Raw genomic sequence first — 23,092 nt, 5'->3', positions numbered from 1 at the left:
CCCTTCACAGCACTCAGGAACTGCTAATGGTAAGAATTCACTAAGGCCGTCTGATGTAGCTGATTCCTACAGATTGCAGTCTCACATACTGCTGGTGTGAGAAAGTGCTGTCTGTAGGAATTAGCTTCATCACGTTGCAGTGTCAACCCTATAGTTTGCAGCAGCGACAGGTCCAACTTTGCTAAAAAAGGTATTTCAAGCAGTCTCACATGTAAAACCAACCTGATAGCTTTCTTTGACAGTGTAAAAAGCCTACAAGCAGTAGATGTAGTATATCCTGCCTTTAGTAAGGCTTTTGATACTGTCTCCCATGACCTTCTCATAAACAAACTATGGAAATGAAACCGAGATGGACATAAGGATAAATAAGATGGGCACAATGGTGGGGTTCTCCAGGGATCAGTTCTGGATATGTTTCTATTCAAAATCTTCATGATTGAGATAATGGCATAGAGAGTACACTTCTAAATTTAAGGTCTAGAAAACATGACCTAGGTAATGGCATAGAGAGTACGCTTATAACGCTTGTGACAATTTAAGGTCTAGAAAACATGAGAGAAGACTGAAATATGATAACAGTTTTCAAGCACGTTTAAATAAAGTAGCATCTTTTTACAAAAAGCTGTTTCTTACAATCGATATGTATCGCTAATTGCTACAGGTAGCCCCTTTCTACATGTAGCAATTCCACGTACACTACGGTGCAAGGAACGGCTGTCTGCAGGCATTTGCTACCTCAGGCAGCAGTTTCCTACAGTAGCAGGTAGCAGAAGTCACCTACTACAGGACAGGCCCAACAAAGAAAACAACAGAACGCCACTAGCCATCACCTTCAGCCCCCAACTAAAACCTCTCCAACGCATCATCAAGGATCTACAACCTATCCTGAAGGACGACCCATCACTCTCACAGATCTTGGGAGACAGACCAGTCCTTGCTTACAGACAGCCCCCCAATCTGAAGCAAATACTCACCAGCAACCACACACCACACAACAGAACCACTAACCCAGGAACCTATCCTTGCAACAAAGCCCGTTGCCAACTCTGTCCACATATCTATTCAGGGGACACCATCATAGGGCCTAATCACATCAGCCACACTATCAGAGGCTCGTTCACCTGTGCATCTACCAATGTGATATATGCCATCATGTGCCAGCAATGCCCCTCTGCCATGTACATTGGCCAAACTGGACAGTCTCTACGTAAAAGAATGAATGGACACAAATCAGACGACAAGAATTATAACATTCAAAAACCAGTTGGAGAACACTTCAATCTCTCTGGTCACTCGATCACAGACCTAAGAGTGGCTATACTTCAACAAAAAAGCTTCAAAAACAGACTCCAACGAGAGACAGCTGAATTGGAATTAATTTGCAAACTGGATACAATTAACTTAGGCTTGAATAGAGACTGGGAATGGATGAGTCATTACACAAAGTAAAACTATTTCCCCATGGTATTTCTCCTTCCCACCCCACCCCGCCACTGCTCCTCTGATATTCTTGTTAACTGCTGGAATTAGCCTACCTTGCTTGTCACCATGAAAGGTTTTCCTCCTCCCCCCCTCCCCCGCTGCTGGTGATGGCTTATCTTAAGTGATCACTCTCCTTACAGTGTGTATGATAAACCCATTGTTTCATTGTGTGTGTGTGTGTGTGTGTATCAATCTCTCCTCTGTTTTTTCCACCAAATGCAACCGATGAAGTGAGCTGTAGCTCACGAAAGCTTATGCTCTAATAAATTTGTTAGTCTCTAAGGTGCCACAAGGACTCTTCTTTCTACAGTAGCAGTGGCTGACCGCCTGCACGTAGCGAGAAGGGCTCCCCGTCGCACACCCCTACTCGCCCTGCCGGCAGCGCCAGCTTCCCCCGGGAGGCTTCGCGCAGGTGGCGGCTTCCGGGAGAGCCCCCGGCCCGCCTCTTTGCTCAAGGTCCTGCCGCGGGGGAGGCGCGGGGCGGTTTCCCCCGGGGGCTCCTGGGGTGGAGAGTCGGGGGGGGGCGCCCCGGGGGCTCCCGCTGCTCCGAGGTAAAGGCGGGGGGTGGGCGGCATTGCAAAAGAGTCCCCGTGCCCCCGGGGCGGGGGGCTCCCCAGACCGGGCGGCGGCGGAGGGGGCAGGGACTGGCCCGGGGGCTGCGGGGTGGCTGAGTTGGGTTGCGCCGGGGCTGCGAGCGGGGACTGGGCCGGGCCGGGCCCTGCTCGCGCCGCGCGGCCTTGGCGCTGCGGGGTAAGTTGCGCTCCGGGGCTGGGGGCGGGCGGCCTGTGAGAGGGGCCGGACCCAGCCACTGCCCCCCCCCCCCCCAGCTCACAGCGCGGGACTGGCAGGAGCAGAGCACCCCCGGCGCCGCCCGAGAGTGTCCCACTCACTGCCCCCTGTGCCCCCGAGAATGGCCCCTCTCCCCTGACAGCCGCCTCGGCAGCCCCGCCCTCGGGAGCGCCCCTGTTCCCGCTCTGTGAGCACCCCATACCCCCTCCTGAGAGCGCGCCATACCCCCAGCCTAGGGAGCCCCCCCACCCACCAGCAACACGGTGAGTGCGTCCCCTTTGCCGCCCCCAAGAAGGGTCCCTACCCCGTGCCCAACTGCGACACCGGGAGATTCCCCCCCCCACACCGCCTTGCCTGACAGCACCCCACCCGACAGCAATGCCACCACACAGCCCTTGTACCCCCACCGTCCAATAAGAGCAGCCTCATATCCTGGCTTGACAGTGCCCTGGCTGTACCCCCCACCCAAGAGCGCCTCCCATCCCCCCTTGGAGCATTTTCAATTCCCCTGCCAAGAATGCCCCCAGGCCTCCGGATAATGCTCCCCTAACCCCCACCTGGTAGTGATGGCAGAGGAGTGCCCCTGTGAGCACCTCTTGTGCGCTTGAAAGCAACACCGTGAGAACAACCCTGTATCCCGATAGTGATACCGTGAGAGTGCTCCCCGTAGCTCCCCCCAAAAAACACCTCCCATACATCCTGCCCCAAAGTGCCCCATATCCCCAGAGTGCCCCATGTACCCCCACCCAACAGTGATGCTGTGAGAGTGACCCCCACATCCCCTACCTGACAGTGGCACCACGAGAGCGCCTGTCCTCCCCAAGAGTGCCCCCATTTCCCCCACCTGGCGGAGATGCTGTGAAAGTGCCCCCCTCACTTGCCCTGGGATGCTTGGAGAGGGTTGCTAGAGCAAGCTCCATCCATGCTGTGAGAGGGGTTCTCTCAGGGCCATGCCGATAGCCTTGGCACTCTTTCTACATAAATTGCATGGATTGGATTTTATTTTCATTCCATAATCTGAATTTCAGAAGATGTCCGATCCACAGGAGCAGCAGCGGCAGTTTGGAATCATGTCCGAAATCCCTGGTGAGGTCAGGGGCCTAGCCAGAACTAGGTGCCCATTGTGCACAGAGCTCTTCTTGGCCCCCAAAATCCTGCCCTGCCTACACACGTTTTGCATGGCCTGTCTTGAGCAGCTGGAACCCTTTTCAGTGCTCGGCTTCCAGGCGGAGGATTCTGACTCTACCTCAGATGGGTCATGGCTCCAAGATCATAATCAACCACCACTCAGCGTCCTTTGTCCTGTCTGTGACACAGAGGTGGATTTGCCACCAGGCGGCATTAATGATTTGACCACTGACCACCTGGCCATGAATGAGGTGCTACTGGAGGCCCTGCAGGTGCAAGGCGCAGGAATGCTGTGTGACCTCTGTGTGGATGGGGAAGCTGTGAAGCACTGTCTCACCTGCAAAGCCAATCTCTGCCACTTCTGCTGCCAGGCTCACAGGTATGGGAGGAAGCGCCAGAGGCAGAGTGCAGACGTGTAACCAAGCCCTTCCAGGCATGAAGACTCCATTGCTGTTTCTGGCCTTACACAACTATATGTAATATATATACGGTGCCATCTGTCCACTTATGCATGGTAACCACTTAGGCCAGAAGTTAGGTGTTTGGTGTCTGATTTGAGCCTGATTTTTTTGAACATGTTGAGCACCCACCACTCTAAAGGAAGTGAATGGGAGCTGTGGTTGCCCAGCATCCTTGGGAGTCAGGCCCTGGATGTCTCAGGTGGGCTCCCAAATATTGAAACACCCAAATTAGTGAATAATTGTGAAAGTCGTACAGTGCCTCGCCCATTGTGGCCACGGCTGTCAAGAGCCTGCTCACACATTCTCTTCCTCCTCATAGCCCAGGTGGGGACAAACAACAGAGTGGACCGTGTGGGAGAGCTGCACTCATCTACCTAGGCTGATCTGGTCCAGAGGCACCGGTCAATAAGTCCAAACTTTTGGGGGATACTCCAACAGACATTTGTTTATTTTACATTTAAGTGAATGTAGCGCAGCAGAAAAATAAGAGATTGACAGCCCTGGAGACTGAAACCTGCTGTTCCCAGAGCAGGGATAGCCAGGGCAGTGGCAGTGCAAACTCCCTGCTTCTTATCCAGCCCTGTCCTGGAGAGACCCCAGCTCGAGAGGAGAGAGGGCAGTTCAGCCTCCATTGGGCCATCAGCCCTTGGCCTGTCTACTGAGGTTGCCCGCAAAGAGGCAATTTTTAAAGCAATAATTGTTTGTGTGTATGTTTTAAAGTTACTTCTGGGTGAATTTGAGAACTGGTGTGGAAAATTTCAGCCCCAGAGGAGAGAAGGGTAGTGTTGTGCAAGTCCTGATGTTAGCTTAACTACATGGCTTACTTCCAGTCAACTCTGTCCATGTATCCTCTGGGTGCCCACAAACATTCATGAACATATCCACACCATGCCCTGCAAGCCAGGCAGCCAGTAGCTGTAACACAAGCAAATTTCCCTTTGCTTTGCAGCATTTAAGGCAGTTGTAGAATGAAGCTGCAGTAGAGTGAGTGAAAACTGAAGAGGTGTCAGCAGGGGGGAAGAGAGATGTTTCCAGGTGAGGTTTGAAAAGAGCTGAAGAGGTGATGAGGCAGCAGTACAGGGTGGCTGCTACAGATGTAGGTGCTGCAGAGGAGGTTCTTGCATCAATAGTGGTGTGACTGTGTGAGGAAACAAAGAAGTGCAGTGCTAGGGGAGAAAAGAGATGAGATCTGTGAGGCCAGCTGGAACATGTATGTACGTGGTTGGTGAGGACTGGAAAAGGACCAGTTTAGAGCCATTCTGGTAGCTCTAGACTGGCCAGGGAAGTCCCCTGTGCTGGAGTAGCACTCTGGGCCTGTTTCCTCCTTGTTTAGTGCCCTCCAACATTGCCAGAACACATCAAAGTGTCTTTTGCGCTACCAAGAATCAGGCTAGATTCTCTGCTGCCTCGCCCATGTGTAAACACTTATACCTGTGCAACAGGATCTTGATTCCCAGTCGCCTTGCACTTTGTACAATCAGTTACACCAGGGCAAAATGTTACTATTCTACATGGGTAACCTCTTACACCCAGTTTGACTATACAAGATGCTGGACAGCAAGGAATTGAGCCCCAGAACAGCAGCTTTTCATACTGATATAAATAGCCATCCAAAGTGCAAGGCAGTAGAGAATCTAGCCTAACGGGCCTGACTCCAGTCTCATCTACTGATATCACTTGTACACTGGGCTCACTCCATTAATATCAGTGAAGCTGCTCCCGATCTACACTGGTGTGAGATCAGGCCCAAGGAGGACCATTGGGAACTGGGTTATAGGGAGCCAATGGAGTTTTGTGAAGATGGAAGTGCTGTTGCCATGCTTCTTGGTATTACCGATGAGGGATTTCAGCAGAGGTGACATACAGGGTGTGTTACAGAAATGGCACAAGGTAGCTGTGCAGACATAACACAAGTAAGAGGAAGAGAAGAGTTTGAAGAATGCGGCAAAAGGAGAAGTCTGAGAGCACCCTGCTCTGCCCTGTGGTGGTTTTGTGCTGCTCGGGTGGTGCAAAGCAGCTCTCAAGCTATCCTACTGTCTCCTGCAGGATTTCCCCTGCATCGGAGAATCCTTGGCTGGTATAGAGCCACCTTAGCATCTCCTACCCCTCCTCAGACACTCACACCCCTTAGTGTAGGGGGTATGACCAGTGGAAGGAGGCATGGCTAGGACACCGTAATGCCCTGTGGATCCCCCAGCTGCTAAATGTCCCCTGGGGGCTGTTGGCAGGCAGCATAAAATAGAACAACCTTGAGACTGCTTTGCCGTGTGTTTGGTACTGGCCTGGCAGCTGGATAGCCCCGGGAGCTTTCTGCCGTGCCCCCACCTCAGCTGTGCTAAGCAGGAACAAACCCTGAGCCTAGAAGGGAGATGGCATTTGGATTTAAGAATATTTAGTATGTTACCATAGGTCCTTATTTGACTCTTGCATGGTCCTGATCTCCCATCTCCCCTTCAAGGGTATACGAGTTTGTGTTTGAGTGAATAAAAGGCAGATAAAAAGAGCCAGATTGACAGGTAAGGAGCCTGAGATCCCCTAGTCATCCACAGAAGAGGCAGTGGCTGAGCAAACTTACTCCATTCTGCTGCCCGCCAGCCCTCACCTGGTGGCACCCACCACCTTCCTGTTGCACTCATCACAGTGGGCTCTGGCGTCATTGCAGCTATCCTGCTTCTGTCAGGCTCTGTAAAGAGAGACTACCTGCGCCAATGGTGTGACAGCTACCCCCCTGGTCCTCGTATAACATTCTCCCATCTGAGAACAGTATTGCCAACATGCAGAGAGCAGCTACTAATTAGCACAAAGTGGGGGCAGGTTGCAGATGATGTCATCTTTCATACGGAGGTGTGACTCAAGGAGTTTAAAGATCCCGTCATGTAATATTGCCATCTACTGAATCAGGCTGGAGTATCATATGTTGTGGCTTGTGGTCCATGAAGGTCACAATGTGAGGGGGTCATCAACTGCTCTGTAGCAATATGTGGGTCACATGTTGCAAGCCCAGGTTTATCTCTTATACTTCCTTCTAGGAGACAGAAGAAAACAGCTTCCCATGCTGTGGTGGATCTAGAGGATCTGAAGGGCTACAGCCGGACTGAGAAGCCAATTCTGTGCCCTTCCCACCCTTCAGAGGACCTGACTCTGTTCTGTGAGCAGTGTGAGCAGCCTGTGTGCCGGGATTGTGTGGTGGGCAAGCACCGGCAGCATCCATATGCCTTTACTGCCAATGTCATCCGCAAGCATGGAGATTCCATGCGGGACCTCCTCAAGAGCACCCAGCTGCACGTGGACACCCTAGAAGGGGCCCTACGTCATATTGAAGGAGTCAGCAGTGCCATCTGCAGTCGTGTGGAGGCAGTGGCTGGGGAGATCCGCATATTTGCAGACGGATACATAAGGGCTATTGAAGAACACCGGGACCAGCTGCTGAAGCAGCTGGAAGACTTGAAGGTGCAGAAGGAGACCCTGTTGCACTTACAGAAGGCACAGCTGGAGCAACTGCTGATGGACATGAGGACTGGGGTGGAGTTCACTGAGCGCCTGCTGACCAGTGGCTCAGACTTGGAGATCCTTATCACCAAGGGGGTGGTGGCAAGCCGGCTGAGAAAGCTGAACAAAGTGGATTATAGCATCCACCCTGGAGTGGAAGATGGGATTCAGTTCTCTCCCCATGAAAAGGCTGGCCAGTGCTGTGGCTATGAGGTTTTTGGGACCATTCTCTATAAGGCAGTTGATCCAGCCATGTGTGTCCTGCAAGGGGAAGGTATGGGGACAACTTGATTCTGATTGACCAATGATAAAAGTGGGAGGGATTGGGGTGAACCCTAAAAAACCCTATTATAGATGTCATTCCTTAACTGAGGGGCTGCATAACCACCCTGGGGGCGGCCCTGGAGACCAAAGACCATAGTTTATCCAGGATAGGTACAGAGCATGCAATAGTAGGTCAAACTTCTTTACCATTGCTTCTTGTCATTGTCCCTCATCTCTGAACTGGATAGACCAACTCTGTGGCTGAGCAAGTAGTTCAGTCTCCGGGATACATATAGTCCTTGGCCTCTGCTGAAACTGACCACAGTGGGGACCAGTCATTACATATTGTAATGTGGACAACTGTCCACCAAGAACTTTGTGAGACTGTCAGATGCATTTCATACAGGCCACTGAGCATCTGTCAGATAGCACTAACTTTGGGTCACTCATAACCTGGGCTAGATTTAAGAAGAAAGGTTCCTTGTCCCATTCAGCCACTTCCATATTGACTGCAGATGGAAGTGTGGCCTGCCAGGATGACAGCTCCCAGTATGCAATGTTCTGTCTTGATCGGTGTAGAAGGTCACATTGCACAATGGGACATAACATCTGCAGTCCCCGCCTCCATGTTAAAGATAGGGAAGGGGGCTGTACTTGGCCCTGGACAGCAGTTAGGTTATCCCTATCCTATAGGTTTACTTCACTGTACATCTCTAGTGTCACTGCTTTTTAAAAGAAGAAATAACCGCTATTACATTTCCTGAATCAAACTGGTGATCATTCTACACTGGTAAGTCCGGGGTTGTGTTCTGTAGTCTAGGATCCTCTGGCCTGTGAGCTGTAACATGTGAACTCTGTCAGGGAAAGGGAGGGAAAGAACCATGGCTGTCCCAGCCCTTTGCAATCAAAAAGCCACTCGTGTGCAAGGCCAGCATCCTATAGAGGCAGCTCACCCCAAAAGCCCTAGTCGCTGCTGCAGCCCCTTTACACCAACAATGGCCCTAAGGGACTGGAAAACCAGTGGAACCGGCTCTTGGAGAATATCTCCATCTCGGGGGGGAAAATCCTGCTTTTGTAGAGCCAGTGGAATGGTTCTGTATCCCACCCTGCCATGCAGGGGCAGGGTGTATATTGGGGGTGTAGCTGGGTAAGGGAATGAAGCTGGAGTGTCCTTGCACTCTGGCTCTTTTCAGCTGTCACAATGTTCGCTTCGGAGCTGAGCCTAAATTAGAGCAATGCTTGTTCTGAGGACTGAAACAATCACTAGCCGAACTCACAAACCAAGGGACTGCAAAGGGGCATACAGCCCACTTCTGAGCTGCACCATCCAATTGGGGCACACTTGCCATCTGTGGGAGGGCTTGGCCAGCAGGACACTAGAAATGTGTTTGGTTTTACTTTTCATGGAAGGGGCTCAGCGAAGGGGAACCTTGTAAAATCCTGGTTAGACAGAGTGAAGTACAGTGGGGAGGTTGGGAGTTGGAAAGCTGCTGGCTGATGTATGGAGCCAGCAGCTGTATGGAACAGTTCTGTATGGAACAGTAAGGGACAGTTTGCTCTATCTTTCAGATCTCCACAGTGCCCGTCAAAATCAGCTGGCCAGCTTTACTCTGCTGTGTAATAACACATCGGGAGAGCAGATGGGGAGAGGAGGAGAGCCCATCCGGGTCACTATCATCCACAAAGACAAGAAGGACTGGTTGGTACCTTGCGTGGGATGGCCAGAATGGTTTTGTTTGCCTTCTGTCTTGTTTTAAAATCTCTGCTACAGACTTTCTCATCCCCTGTCTCTGTGTACCTCCATGTTTGCATTCCCCTGTAAGTAAAGAGCTTCCATGGGCGGGCCAGGATTTACAGGGAGAATGGCACAATGGTGCTTCACCCAAGAGCTGTGGGCCCAAGTGCAGCCCTGGGGTTAAATGACCTTATGGAGGTCTAAAACAGAGCTACCTCCTCATGATTTTATCACAATATTTGGGCATTTTTAAAGGTATAGTGGGTGTAAATCACTCTGATCTGGCAGCATTTTACATCTACTGCATACTGGGTGTTTGCACATGATCCAAGGCAACAGAGAACGAGGACTTTTGTTTCTGTTAATACCTATTTAAATTAAATGAGCAATTAACATTTTTTACAAGATGTCTTTGTTAAAGCGTCAGTCATCTCTGTCCTTCAGTTAAGGTGACTGAGCTCAAAGGAAGCTTGGAAGCCTTCCATGAAAACCTGGGAAGCCAAAACTTGACATTCCAGGTATTACTAAGACAAAAACACAAGCAAAAAAATTTCTTTTGAAAGATGCTTTGAGGCCATCTTTTGTATCAAAAAGCAGCAACAAAGGACACAAGCCCAATTTAAAAAAAGCTTTTGCAAGTCACCTTTAAGTATGTAATCTGTTCCATTTTATGAAAGTTAGGTACAAGCAAGGGCAAGTTGCCAACATGGCCATTGTTTTGGAGCCCTGATGTAGAAGAGAACATAATGCTAAATTTCTCTGTTATAGGGAAGAATAAAATAATTTAGCATTCAGGACTCCAGCTTTTGCCATATATAGTCTGATGTGGGGTTTATGCCTTGGTACAGGGCAACACCACAACAGTTGCAGCATAGTCAAAAATCAGATAAAGGATAGGGAAACGACACTATATACATAGCTATCTGTTGATTAAGGAGCATTGTCGGAGGATGTGTCTCCAGTCCTTCCTCCTGCACTCTGCACCAATCAGGATGAATGAGATGTGTATACCACAATACTTAGAGGGGAGTAATTTTGTCTGGGGACAGAAGTGGAGGAAGTCACATTAGCTTGGTTTCTCATTTCTGTGTATATATGATCACTTCATCCACTGCTGAAATCCAGTCAGTCCTAGGGTGAGACATAACAGCGATGTAGTAACATAAAGCAACACTTATAACACAGTTTATGACAAGAAGTGAGGTAGGCCACTGTATTCAGTCGAACCAATAGGGGAAAACTAAACCAAGATTTCAGAAAGATTATAAATGGTCATACTTCAGGGCACAATCAATTCTAATTAATGGTGGTTAGGAAGAAATTTTCCCCCAGGCAGGCTGTTCCATAATCGCCTGCTGCTGGGTTTCTTGCACCTTCCTTTAAAGCAGAAGAGTACTGGCCACTAGCAGAGACAGGGTACTGGACTAGTTGGACCACAGGTGTGATTGCGTATCGCAGTTCCTATGTGACTGTTTCTTGATTTCACTGGGATTTTTGCCACCTTGGTTCCCTGTGAAACCAGAATTGGGTTAATTTCATAAAGGGACAGCCTGCCAGTAATGATCAAAAATAGGGTCACAATGTTAAAGATAAGAGTCATAGCCCACATCTTGGATCTTAAGTTAGGTGATTCAGCCCTCTGCCATTCTTGTGCCTGCTGCTTCCTAACTGGCTTTTCTGCAAGCAGCTACTCTCTGAGACAGAGGCCTGGTCTGTTCTACAGAGTTAGGTCAATGTAAGGTGGTTTACAGCAACCTAATTATGTCAGTGAACACACTACAGCTTTGCTCCTGCCAATGAAAGTGCCCTACTATAATGACTCCATTTCCATGAGAGCCATAGGGCTTATGTAGGTGTAGTTGGGGCAATGGAGTGTCTTTGTAGACATTGCCTTACTTGCATCTGCTGTTGGCTAAAATTCTTCTCAATTCCATGGCTCCATGCTGGTGCCATGAAATTGACAAGAAAACCGCTCACAGGGCTGTCACCCTGGGGCAGGTGGGGACTCCCCAGGCTCCCCACTATCAGCTGGGCTGCTGTCCAGGCTCCCTGTTCAGAACCAGGCTGCCTCAGGGGTTCCAACTCCCCATTCTCAGCTAAATTGCTGCCTGGTGCCCCATGCCCAGCTCCTCACTCCCCGCCAGGAGGCCGAGTGCTGTCCAGGCTCCCCACTGGGAGCCTGGCAACCGCCCAGGCTCTGGGTGTGGAGCTCCCCACTGAGAGCGGTGGTGAGGCAGCTGTCCCACTCCCAGCAGGGAGCCAAGAGTCAGGGTGACTGCCCCGCTCCCAGTGGGTAGCAGGGAGCCGAGAGCAAGGTGGGGACAGCCAGGCTCCTGGCAGGGAGTGGGAGCTGAGAGGGGGAGGAGCAGCTGGGTTCCTGACAAGGAGCTCCAAACAGAGCCGAGAGCCTGGGCTCTCAGCCCCCCACATTGCATCTCTTAAGTCAGTGGAAGTGCTCTTGGTGAGGATGCGCACCACTGACAGAAGGAGGGCAGGGTGGACGTGACTCATCACAGTAAGCTGTGGCTGTAAGTCGAGCAAACGGGTCGACTTATTTTGTAGTGTAGATATGCCCTGAGAAGTGACACTGTTTCCAATGCCTCTTATCTTATGGGATAAGCTGCCTTTCCTTTTCTCTTGTAGTTTTCCTCTGATCTCCTCTCTTTGTCTTTGTCCCCTTCCTTCTGTAGCTCCTTTCCCCAGTTCTTCTCCCACTCTCTCTCTTCTATGTTGAGATGATAGTAGTAGTTGTAGGGTCTAATTCAAAGGTTTACTCCGGCTGCTTTGTGCCACTTCAGTGATTCAAAACAGCTGTAAAACCAGATTAACTGGAGAGTGTCACAAAGCAGCAAGAGTGTACCAGTTTAACTGGGCCCATATGTCTCATGAATGATGCACTGCCAGCACTCAGACATCAGATGCAAATAGAGTTGCTAGCAATCCCACTGAGACAGCATGTGCCTTGCAGTCCCAGGTGCTGGGGGGGCAGTTATGCAGAGTGAAATGATCCTTACAAGATCATGGTCTGAGAAAATTAATAGATTCAGAGTTTCCAAGACCAGAAAGGACCATTGTGATCATTTAGTCTGACCTCCTGTACAACACAGGCCATAGAACTTCCCTAAAATAATTCCTAGAGCACATCATTTGGAAAAATATCCAATCTTGATTTAAAAATTGTCTGATAGAGAATCAACCACGATCCTTGTTAAATTGACTAATTAGTCTCATTTAAGAATTTGCATCTTATTTCCAGTCTGAATTTGTCTAGCTTCAACTTCCAGCCGTTGGATTGTGTTGTATATTTTTTTGGGAGATTGAAGTGTTCTTTATTAAATATTTGTTGACCGTGTAGATTCTTACAGACTGTAATCGAATCACCCCTTAACCTTCTCTTTATTAAGATAAATAGATTGAGCTCTTTGTGTCTATCACTATCTGGCATGTTTTCTAATCCTCTAATCATTCTTGGGTCTCTTCTCTGAACACTTTCCAGTTTAATCAACATCCTCTTTGAACTGGAGACATTAGAACTGGATATAGTATTCCAGCAGCAGTTACAGTAGTGCCAAATATAGAGATAAAATAACCTCTCCTCCTGCTCAATATTCCCGTTTACGCATTCAAAGATTGCATTAGGCCTTTTTGCCACAGAGTCATACTGGGAGCTCATGTTGAGCTAATTGTCCACCACGACCTCCAAATCTTTTTCGGAGCCACTGCTTCCCCGGACAGAGTCCCCCATTCAGTAAGTATGGGCTACATTCTTTGTTCCTTGATGTATACATTTACATTTAGCTGTATTAAAACACGTATTGTTTGCTTGTGCCAGATTACTAAGCAATGCAGACCACTCTATATCAGTGACCTATCCTCTTCATTATTTACCACTCCCCCAATTTTTGTGCCATCTGCAAACTTTATCAGTGATAATTTTATGTTTTCCTCCAGGTTATTAATAAAAATGTTACAGCGTAGGGTCAAGAACTGATCACGGCAGGACCTTGTTAGAAACACGTCTGTTTAAGGATGATTCCCTGTTTATAATTACATTTTGAGACCCATCAGTTAGCCTGTTTTTAATCCATTTAATGTGTGCCATGTTAATTTTACATCTTTCTCGTTTTTGTTCAAAATGTCATGTTGTACCAAGTCAAATGCCTTACAGAAGTCTAAATATATTACATCAACACTATTACCTTTATCAAACTTGTAATTTCATCAAAAAAATATGTCAAGTTAATTTGACAGAATCTGTTTTCCATAGATTCATGTTGGTTGGCATTAATTATATTACCCTCCTTTAATTCTTTATTAATCCAGTCCCATATCAGCTGCACCATTACCTTGCCTGAGATTGCTGTCATATTGAAAGGCTTACAATCAACCATGTCATCCCATTTACAGTATCTTCTCGCTTAACGTTGTAGTTATGTTCCTGAAAAATGCGATTTTAAGCGAAACGATGTTAAGCAAAACCAATTTCACCATAAGAATTAATGTAAATAGGGGGGATAGGTTCCAGGGAAATTTTTTTCACCAGACAAAAGACTATATATACACACACACAGTATAAGTTTTAAACAAACAATTTAATACTGGTACACAGCGATGATGATTGTGAAGCTTGGTTGAGGTGGTGAAGTCAGAGGGTGGGCTATTTCCCAGGGGATGCCTTACTGCTAAATGGTGACCTAGCAGTTGGCTGAGCCCTCAAGGGATAACTCATTGTTGTTAATGTAACCTCACACTCTACAAGGCAGCACAAATGGAGGAAGGGGAGACAGCATGGCAGAGACACACACACCCTGTGCGTGAGAGAGAGAGATGCACATTGCTCCTTTAAGTACGCTGCCTTTTTAAGTTAATCAGCAAGATGAGATGGCAGCTGCTGCCAGGAAGCTTCCTCCGTCCTGAGCCCTGTCGTGTGTCCCCCCTGCTCTATGGAAGATGGGGTAAGTGGGGTTCAGGAGCAGGGGGGAGGGGGACACCCTGACATTAGCCCTCCTCTTCCTCCACCCCCACAGCAAACAGGAGCTCGGGGAGCAGCTCCAAGGCAGAGGGCAGGAGCAGCACATGGCAGTGGGGGGAGGGACAGCTGAACTGCCAGCAATATTGGTAGCCTGCTGGGCAGCTGCCGCACAGGGAATTTAGGGGAGTGGGGAGCTGATGGAGGGGGCTGTGGGTCCACTCTGGTTCCAAGCCCTCACCAGCTCGCTGCAATGGGCTGCTCTTCCTGCAAGCAGTGGACAAAGCAGGCGGTTGCCAAACAACCTTATAGGGCACAACTTTAAACGAGCATGTTTCCTAATTGATCAGCAATGTAACAACATTAACTGGGACAACTTTAAGTGAGGAGTTACTGTACTCTTTTTAAATATTGGCACAACATTAGCTTTCTTCCAGTCTTCTGGAACTTCCCTGATATTCCAAGACTTATTGAAAATCACCATTGATGGTCTAGCGAGCTCTTCGGCCAACTCTTTTAAACTCATGGATAGAGATTATCCAGACCTGCTGATTTAATGAATAATGTCAGTGCTGATGTTCATTACATCCATGACTGAGTGGAACAGTGAATGCTTGTCAGGGAGAGGAGTGGTGTGGTCTCCTTGATGAAAGCTTCAGCTTTTCCATACTGGCTGCAGGTGATGTCTCCATCCCTATTTTTGTCTTCTGTGTGGCCCATGTTGCTAATCGCTGTTGTATCGAAGCACTGTGATGATACAGCTCTGAGCAGGGTTTTTTATTGTGAGAACTTGCAGTGGATACAGCTTGCAACATATGCACAATCTTTTGGATAGGCCCTGCTGCTTTCCAGGCTCACTAGTAAGAGTGAGAGCTGGCCTTTAGCCTTTGCCCGTAGGAACTGAAAAAGCTCAAGTTTTCCTTCTTAAGATCAAGAGCTTTGCCACTTCCTCTTGCATCCATGAAGTAGGAAAGAGAAGACTCCGTCTGAAATCTAGATGATGCTCTGATATTGCACTTGTCTTCCTTCCTCTGCTACAGTATTTCTGCTTCTCCTCTTTCAGTACTCACTGGGTTGTTGCAAATCATTGCAACTGACTTTCTTTGATCTCCTTCATATGGTACTGTGGCCTCTGATAGCAGATTTGTGTGTGAAATCTACAGCAAATTCATCATCATTCAGGGGTCTTTTATACATGTACATTTTAGATGGGGCATGGGGTAAGAACTTTCCTATAAATTTAATTCACTAAATGATTACCTGTTAGATCAGTTTTCTACAAGTTACTGACCTTGCTTCCCTCTCTCTTTGTATTTATAGTATAATCAAGCCCAACGTGTGTGATAAGAGGGATGGGACTTACCACATTTCCTACACCCCTGAGGAGCTGGGCACATATACTGTCTGCATCTGTGTCAAAGGGCAGCATGTACAGGTAGCCTTTCAACTCACTGTGATTGATATAGCTCGGGGGTTCTCAAACTTCATTGCACCACAACCCCCTTCTGACAAAAAAAAAAAAATTACTACACAACCCCAGGAGGGGAGACAAGCCTGAGCCCGCCCGAGCCCCGCCGCCCCAGGCAGGGGGGCCAAATCCCAAGCCCAAAGGCTTCTGCTTGGGTGGGGAGCCTGTAGCCTGAGCCCCGCTGCCCAGGGCTGAAGCCAAAGCCTGAAGCCCCCAGGCGGCAGGGCTTGGGCTTGGGCTTAGGCCCCAGGCGGTGGGGCGTGGACTTTCGCCCTGGGCCCCAGCAAGTCTAACGCCAGCCCTGGCAACTCTATTAAAATGGGGTCGCGACCCACTTTGGGTCCTGACCCACAGTTTGAGAATTTGCATAAGGGGCAGGACAATAGTGAGTCAAGCCCAGTGAGCTGTTTCCATAGGTAACCCCTGAACCTCCTAACTCCCTCTGCCCTAACCACAGATGCTTTTTGCCTTCTCTATTATGTAATAGGTATTATTCTGCAGGTGCCCCATCTGCATGCCCTGTTCTTCCCAGTGGAACCGAGGAACTTGATTCATCCCCTGCACCAGCTTTTTTCCCAATTCCCAAAGCACCTAGTTAAAATCATTCTCCCACTTGCTGGTCTCTCCCAATAAAGGAGCCTACTGCAGCCTCCTGGAAAGCACTCCAACACTGGCCCTTCTAACTTTACTGCAGCCTGCTTTGATCCCTCTCAGAACTCCCATGATACCCAAGCTCCCCGCTGATCTATTGCACCTCCCCGCTGCTGATTCCCTGGTCTGCCTCCTGCTGCACACTCAGCCCTGGCTGATTCCCTTTCTCATTATCTACCCATTATCACTACCAAGTTTTTAATTGCCTTTTGTGAGGGATTTTGTCAAAGGGATTTTGAAAGCCCAAACAAAGTATTATCAGTTCTCCTTTATCTGCTATTTTGGCTTGCTCAAAACATTCTAGTAGATTGCAGAAGCTGGGTTTTCGTTTGTGTAAGTCATGCTGGTTTTTCCCTTTCACATCTTGTTCCTCTAGCACAGTGGTTCTCAAACTTTTTTTTTCCGCGGACCACTTGAAAATTGCTAAGGGGCTCAGCGGACCACTTAATGATCTTTCCAAATGTTCTTTGTACTGTTAGCTAACTATTGTAAAGCACTTTGGATAAAAGCACTATATTAAAAAAAAGTATTTTTTTTGTTCTAAAAATAAAAGCACACAACTCATATTTTCATATCCATAATCTTACCTTTCTAATGCGATGGATGTGCCCTCTCTTGCCCACCACCGCAGCTCCTGAGCTGGGGTTGGGAAGGAGAGGGGTCTCTCCCTTTCTCCTCCACCACAGCAGCCCCTGAGCTGGGTCTGGGAAGAAGGGGGGGTCTCTCCCCCGCCACAGCAGCCACAGGGCTGAGGCTGGGAATGAGGGTCATCTCTCCCCGGCAGCCGCAGTCCTAGAGCTCGGGAAAGTTGCCTCTTTCTCTGGCTGCCACAGCCTGCACATCCTAAATTCTCCCCACCCCCTCTTCTCACCCCACTGCCCCCTCCCAGCTACCCCCTATTTCCCCAAGGCCACAACCTCACCTTACATGTGCATCTTCTCCAGGATCCAGGCACCTAATTAGTGGAGCCACGCCTGTGCGGCTCCACTACTTAAGTGGGTGGCCCTTCATTCTCTTGTGTGCAGCCACCCAGGCACTCACCTTGGAGGGAACTATCCGGGGACCACCTGAATTTCAAACCACAGTTTGAGAACCTCTGCTCTAGCAGATTTGGTATTAAAGTGAGGTTCACTAGTCTGTAATTGCTAGCATCACCCTAGTTATTTTTTAAAATTTTGGTACTTTTGACACTCTCCAGTGCCCTACTACAGTAGCAGGGTATGCTGGGCACACGATTGCCTCTCTGTTCTCTTCTGCTCTGCAGGGATCACCATTCACTCTGACTGTGAAGAACAAATTCCGCAAACACCAGGGTGTGTTTCATTGCTGCACGTTCTGCTCCAGCGGAGGCCAGAAAGCCGCTCGTTGCGCTTGCAGTGGGACCATGCCAGGTGAGCTTGTACTAAGGCCCAGATCCTCATAGATTCCAAGGCCAGAAGGGACCATTCTGATCATCTAGCCTGACTTCCTGTGTAACACAGGCCACAGAGCAGATCTTTTAGAAATAATTCCTAGAGCAGATCTTTGAGAAAAACATCCAGTCTCGATTTAAAAATGGCCAATGATGGAGAATCCACCATGACCCTTGGTAAATTGTTGTCAGGGTCCACAGGTCTTGAACGTTGGTCCACAGGGCTCTTAGGCACCAGTAAGTTCAGACATGCCACCCAGTGACTGCTAACACTCACCAGAACTAGAAGCTGAACTCTGACAGAGGACTCCAGTCCTGGGATCTGACTGGTGGAACTCTGGGGGTCCTGACTGGGTCCTTGCTTGTATTTAAACTGCACAGGAACAGGAAGTTGTCCATGCAACTGGGTTGGCTCTGCTTAAGATTATTTCCCTTGTGCTACCTGCTTCTACTGCCTGACTCTGATCTCCTGGTAACCTGACCCTGCCTGCCTCCTGGCACCTAACTGTCAGTTTGCCCTCTGGCTTATCTCAGCCTCTTATCTCCTAGTATCTGACCTTGCCTGGCTCCCGACTCCCGCTCTGACCATCTGACCTCCTGATCATGACAGTTGTCCCAAGTGTATGCTATATTTTCTGTCTGAATGTATCTAGCTTCAACTTCCAGCCACTGGATCATGTTATACTTTTCTCTGCTAGGCTGAAGAGCCCATTTTTGAATATTTGTTCTCCATGTAGATATTCAAAGGTATTCTGGTGCCTAACTCCCACGGAAATCAAAACAGGTTTCCCAAAACTGTTTGAGCCAAGAGCATTTGCCACATCCCCGCCCCACTCACGAAGCACTGTGTTTATAATCACTATGGGCCCACTTCCGCCACAGCATACACGCCAGAGTGCCACTGGTCAGCAGGAGCGGGAGTACGTATTGTCTGGTAGAATCGTGACATGACCAAGGGATGGAGAAAGTGCAAACAGTTCTGTTCAGACAGAATTTTCAAAATATTCAGCTTCTCTTGACGTTGTGGGGCTGGAACGCTCTGAGCTCTGGCTGTATCCATGATCCCTGGGGCCTCTTGAGAACATTCTTTCAGATTTCAGCTTGGTCACTCATTTAATCAGAGCTGGTTTCCATGGTCCTGCACAGGACTCATGCTTGCCTGTTGTCAAAGTAGAAATGAATTCTTCCATCCCCCACACCTGACCTGTAGCCAGCTCTGGCAGTAGCACACTCCCTGTCCGTGAGGTCCAGGGGGTGGTACAGGCTGGCATGGTGGGATTCAGCAGAGCTAAGGTTTGTGATACATCACAGGCAGTGCGAAGAACATGAACAAGAAGGCGTACGTTTCTTAACAGTGGGGGTTGTCACAGTTCTACAGGATCTGTGCTACCCCCCAGTCTCTTGGAGGCACCTTATCAGTGTTCCAGATCCCCAAGGGGCCCCACTCTTCCTGAAGAGTAGGCCCTGCAGTCTCACCGCCTCTTAGGCTGAGCCTCTGGGCTCCAGCGCTCCCTCTTCACACTATAAGCTCTGCTCAGCAAGTCCAGCTGAGATAGACTCCTGGTACAGACTGATACACGCATCAGGGACTAATGTACCGCAGCCAGTATTTGCAGTCACACCCCAAACAGCGTTTTCAAAGCAGAATAGGATTTATTAGTCAGCTGGAACAAAGCTCAGGAAGTCCTTATGTTAGCATGAAGCAATAAAGGTTAAAGCATAATCCATTTTGGTCAAGCCAGAGCAATTGACCAGCCAAGATGTAGTGAGCTCCATTTCCAGGCGCTCGCTCTCTCTCTCTCTCACTTCCTCAGTCAGTTCCAGTAGAGAGCTCCCAGCCTTTATTAAACTAGCTCTTTATTCCTGCTGGACACATCTGTCCTTTGTTCTCCAGGCAGGGCCACACACAGTTCGCAGCACTCCTGGCTGGAGCTTCCTGCTTTTGAGTGTCAAATCATGAGTCACTAGAGCTTGCATTTCCTCTCTAGACCCCTTGTTGATCTGGGTCAGTTTCAGCCGCTGCGTTAATAACTCTATTCTGGCAGTTCTCAAACTGTGGGTCGAGATCCTGTTTTAATGAGGTTGCCAGGGCTGGCGTTAGACTTGCTAGGGCCCAGGGCTGAAGCCTGAGCCCTACCGCGCTGCGCCAAAGCCCACACCCCCGTGCCCAGAGCGGTGGGGCTCAGGTTATAGGCCACCCCGCCAGGGGCTGCAACCCTTGGGCTTTGGCTTTGGCCTCCTCGCCTGGGGTGATGGGGCTCGGGTGGGCTCCTGGGGTCGTGTAGTAATTTTTGTTGTCAGAAGGGGGTCGTAGTGCAGTGAAGTTTGAGAACCGCTGCTCTATTCATTCCACCTGGACGGGGGGTGACACACACACACCTTTGTCTCTTAATCTGCCCTGAGAACAAACTTAATCTTCTCTCTTCCCCTCCCCCCCAGTGAATAGCAATGGAACATATGAGGGGAAACTGAGGCACCCATAGGACTCAAAAATATTTTTAAAATTTCCATTTAATCACAGGAGTAATAAACCACTGGAACAGTTTACAAGGGCCGTGGTGGATTCTCCATCAATAGCAATTTTGGATGTTTGTTTAAAAAATCTTCTCTAGGAATTATTTTGGGGCAGTTCCTTGGCCTGTGTTATACAGGAGGTCAGACTAGATTATCACAGTGGTCCCTTCTGGCCTTGGACTCTATTAATAGCTTTTTGTTGGGGATTACTAGGGTGGTCACCCCGTGTTTTGTCCCTGTTTGTTTGAAGGATTCTGGCCCTGCCAGCCCAAAGCAGGAATACCTCATTGTGTGTGCCATGCCCTCTCAACAGGGCTCTCTCTGGCTGTCAGCCAGCTGTGAGTTGGGGACACGCTCAGGAAGTCACTAGCAGCTGGAACTGTTTATATATGCTATTTTCAGCAATGCTAATGTTGTTTCTCCTCTATCCTTGTGACGGGTAGGTGGGTACCAAGGCTGTGGTCATGGTCACAAAGGTCACCCCGGCTGTCCCCACTGGTCCTGCTGTGGCAGAGCAATTGAAAACTCTGAATGCTCAGCTGTGCCGCCTGGTGAGAACTTGCAGAGAAGCTTGCTCAAAACGGTGGCTCTCTGACTGGCGGGTAGAGTCTCCTAGAGCTGGGGGGTCTCCACTGGCTGGGACTCAGGCCTAAACCAACAGAAGTGCAGGAACTGTCACATGGCCCTCATTGCCAGGGAGCACCTTACCGAGATACAGAGCTGCTGTGTGGGCTGGGAAGGGAGACATGTTAAAATAAAAATGTGCCTTATATTCCATCCTGGGGCTTTGTGAGACAAGTTATTTCATGTACGGTCGGGGAGCCCGGGGAGTCATGTCACTGACTTCTGCACAGTGAGGAGAGAATGAGGAATTCCATAGTCAGTCTCTAAACTCCATGCCTGGGAGAACAGGCTCAGAGAGGAGATATCAGCACAAACAGCTACCTCCTAGAGGGTCAAGACACATCTTGTTCTATGGGGTCAATGTTCCCTTCCTCTGCTCCGTTCTTAAAGGATGGTTACAGTGAGGCCAAAGATGCTGATTGCATCACATTCCAAAAGGTGTTCTGCACATGTTTAGAAAAGGCTTGGCTGCTTACATATTTCTTAAGCCTCTCTGTCCAGCCCAGGGCTAGATCCTGATCACAGATGGGTGCAATGCAACACAATCTCACTCAATGGATCTGCTATTTTGTTTGCAAACTTTACTCTCCCTACGATCTCCAGGAGTATTGGCTTGGGGTGTATCTTTTTAGATCCCACAAGTGAAACAGGATTGGTCTAGAACTAGGGTGGGGAACGTTCGGCTCGCGGGCCAGATCTGTCCCCCTGCTTAATTTCATCTGGCCCACAGCAAGTTTCCGCACCATAGGCTGGGAGCCCTGAGCATCAGCAACTCCCTGGAGCTGTGAGCACTGGCTGGCCCCGCTGCGGGGGGAAGTTAGGGTGTCAGGCTGGTCGGTCAGCTGCCCCTGTGGCCCCTAAGCACAGGGGCAATCAAGAAAGCTCTGAGTTCGTGTGGTCCTACCCCAGTTGGTAGGTGCCACCCCCGCAGCTTCCATTGGCCAGGAACTGCAGGGGCGGACAGTGCGTACTGCGCAGAGCTGCCTGGCCACATCGTGGCCACTTCTGAGAGCGGTGCGGGGCCAGGGCAAGGGGGGAAGCCTGCCTTAGCCTCACTATGCTGCCGACTGGGAGCAGCCTGAGGTAAGCAGCGCCCAGCTGGAGCCTGCACCCCAATTCCCTGCCCCAGTCCTGAGGCCTCTCCCACACCTCAACCTCCTCCCAGAGCCCACACCCCTATCCAAATCCCCTGCCCAAAGTCAGAACCCCCTCCTGCACTTCAACCCCCTGCCCCAAATGCGAGCCCCCTCTCACGCCCCAACCCCCTCCTAGAGACCGCACCCCCACCCCAATCCCCAGCCGTAAGATCATTCCTGCACCCTGAACCCCTCATTTCTGGCCCCATCCCGGAGCCTAGGGGAAGCCCCAAGCCTCTGCACCCCACATGGGGCTGTGTGTGGCCCATGACTGAGTTTTACTGTGGGTCAGTAGCCCCCGATAGAAAAAAGGTTCCCCATCTCTGGTCTAGAAAATACTTAGTTGATGGAAATCCAAGGAGAACTCAAGGTGCTGGAGGAAGGGGATTGGTTTTGTTCAACATCTTCATTAATCATCTGGATGATGGGATGGATTGCACCCTCAGCAAGTTCACGATGACACTAAGCTGGGGGGAAGAGATAGGGTCCAGAGTGACCTAGAAAAATTGGAGGATCGGGCCAAAAGAAATCGGATGAGGTTCAACAAGGACAAGTGCAGAGTCCTGCACTTAGGACGGAAGAATCCCATGCACCGCTACAGGATGGGGACCGACTGGCTAAGCAGCAGTTCTGCAGAAAAGGACCTGGGGATTACAGTGGACGAGAAATTGGATATGAGTCAAGAGTGTGTCCTTGTTGCCAAGAAGGCTAATATTGGGCTGCATTAGTAGGAGCATTGCCAGCAGATTGAGGGAGGTGATTATTCTCCACTATTCGGGACTGGTGAGGCCACATCTGGAGTATTGCGTCCAGTTTTGGGGCCCTCATTCCAGAAAGGATGTGGACAAATTGGAGAGAGTCCAGTGGAGGGCAATGAAAATGATCAGAGGGCTGGGGCACATGACTTAAGAGGAGAGGCTGAGGGAATTGGGGTTATTTAGTCTGCAGAAGAGAAGAGTGAGGGGGGATTT

At 49.5% G+C, this 23,092-nt stretch overlaps 1 protein-coding gene across 5 annotated transcripts; it reads left to right on the top strand.

The window, feature by feature from the left end:
- Positions 1–1,779: 1,779 nt before the first annotated feature.
- On the top strand, positions 1,780–21,147 carry TRIM45 (tripartite motif containing 45). 5 transcript variants are annotated; one of them, XM_038417233.2, is made up of 7 exons: positions 1,780–1,938; positions 3,300–3,778; positions 6,890–7,623; positions 9,183–9,312; positions 15,638–15,752; positions 17,701–17,827; positions 20,805–21,147. In XM_038417233.2, exons 2-7 carry the CDS (start codon positions 3,303–3,305, stop codon positions 20,954–20,956), a joined length of 1,734 nt encoding a protein of 577 aa, XP_038273161.1. In that variant the 5' UTR covers positions 1,780–1,938; positions 3,300–3,302; the 3' UTR covers positions 20,957–21,147. The 5 variants fall into 5 exon arrangements, with proteins under 5 accessions (XP_038273161.1, XP_038273176.1, XP_038273193.1 ...); XM_038417248.2 differs by having other exon boundaries at positions 1,804–2,033; XM_038417265.2 differs by having other exon boundaries at positions 1,817–2,033; positions 3,303–3,778.
- The last annotated feature ends 1,945 nt before the right edge of the window (positions 21,148–23,092 follow it).

Source organism: Dermochelys coriacea, chromosome 1 (assembly GCF_009764565.3).
Source record: "Dermochelys coriacea isolate rDerCor1 chromosome 1, rDerCor1.pri.v4, whole genome shotgun sequence".
NCBI classification, from domain to species: domain Eukaryota; kingdom Metazoa; phylum Chordata; order Testudines; family Dermochelyidae; genus Dermochelys; species Dermochelys coriacea.
The sequence above is the reverse complement of the archived record's forward strand: the minus strand, read 5'-3'. Positions and strand labels throughout refer to the sequence as shown.